We start from the raw sequence: 503 nt of genomic DNA, 5'->3' as shown, positions 1-503 counted from the left end.
CGCAGTGCATTCGTGCTGATCAAAGCGAGTTCTGTGCTGTAGATCTGGATGGCCAAGAGGAAGACCAAGGAAGCACCGACCAAGAAAGACTTCAAGAGAATCCACAACCTGGAGCCAAAATACACCGAAAAGCTCGACCAGCTGCGACACAATCTACAAGAGTCTATTGAAAGAACCGTCCGAATCAACCAAGCCTTCATCCGAGAGCTCAACAAGACGGCCATCAAAAATAACCGCATCAAGCACGTTATCAAGATCGCTGAAGAGTTCACGTACTACGCCGACGGTCAGCGCAACCTCATTGACAAGAAGATTTCGGACATTGTCTGCTACGAGCCCAAGAAGAAGAAGCCTCGCAAGACCGAGGAAGAAAAATTCGTTGACTACTTTTGCCAATATAGTTTAAGTTTTGGTAATTGTATATATTAATCTATTACCGATTGTGTATAAATCTTCTTCACGGATATTTAAAACACCATGGAACTTGACGACAACATGGCGGC

At 44.7% G+C, this 503-nt stretch overlaps 1 protein-coding gene across 1 annotated transcript; it reads left to right on the top strand.

Moving 5' to 3' along the window:
- Window positions 1–48: 48 nt before the first annotated feature.
- PHALS_09758 (uncharacterized protein) lies at window positions 49–429 on the top strand (the record flags this gene model as incomplete). Its single annotated transcript, XM_024725072.1, has 1 exon — window positions 49–429. One exon carries the CDS (start codon window positions 49–51, stop codon window positions 427–429), a length of 381 nt encoding a protein of 126 aa, XP_024575885.1.
- Window positions 430–503: the final 74 nt, after the last annotated feature.

This window comes from Plasmopara halstedii, assembly GCF_900000015.1.
Source record: "Plasmopara halstedii genome assembly, contig: Scaffold_430, whole genome shotgun sequence".
Classification (NCBI taxonomy): domain Eukaryota; phylum Oomycota; class Peronosporomycetes; order Peronosporales; family Peronosporaceae; genus Plasmopara; species Plasmopara halstedii.
Note: the sequence above shows the minus strand (reverse complement) of the source record. Positions and strands in the feature narration are given on the sequence as shown.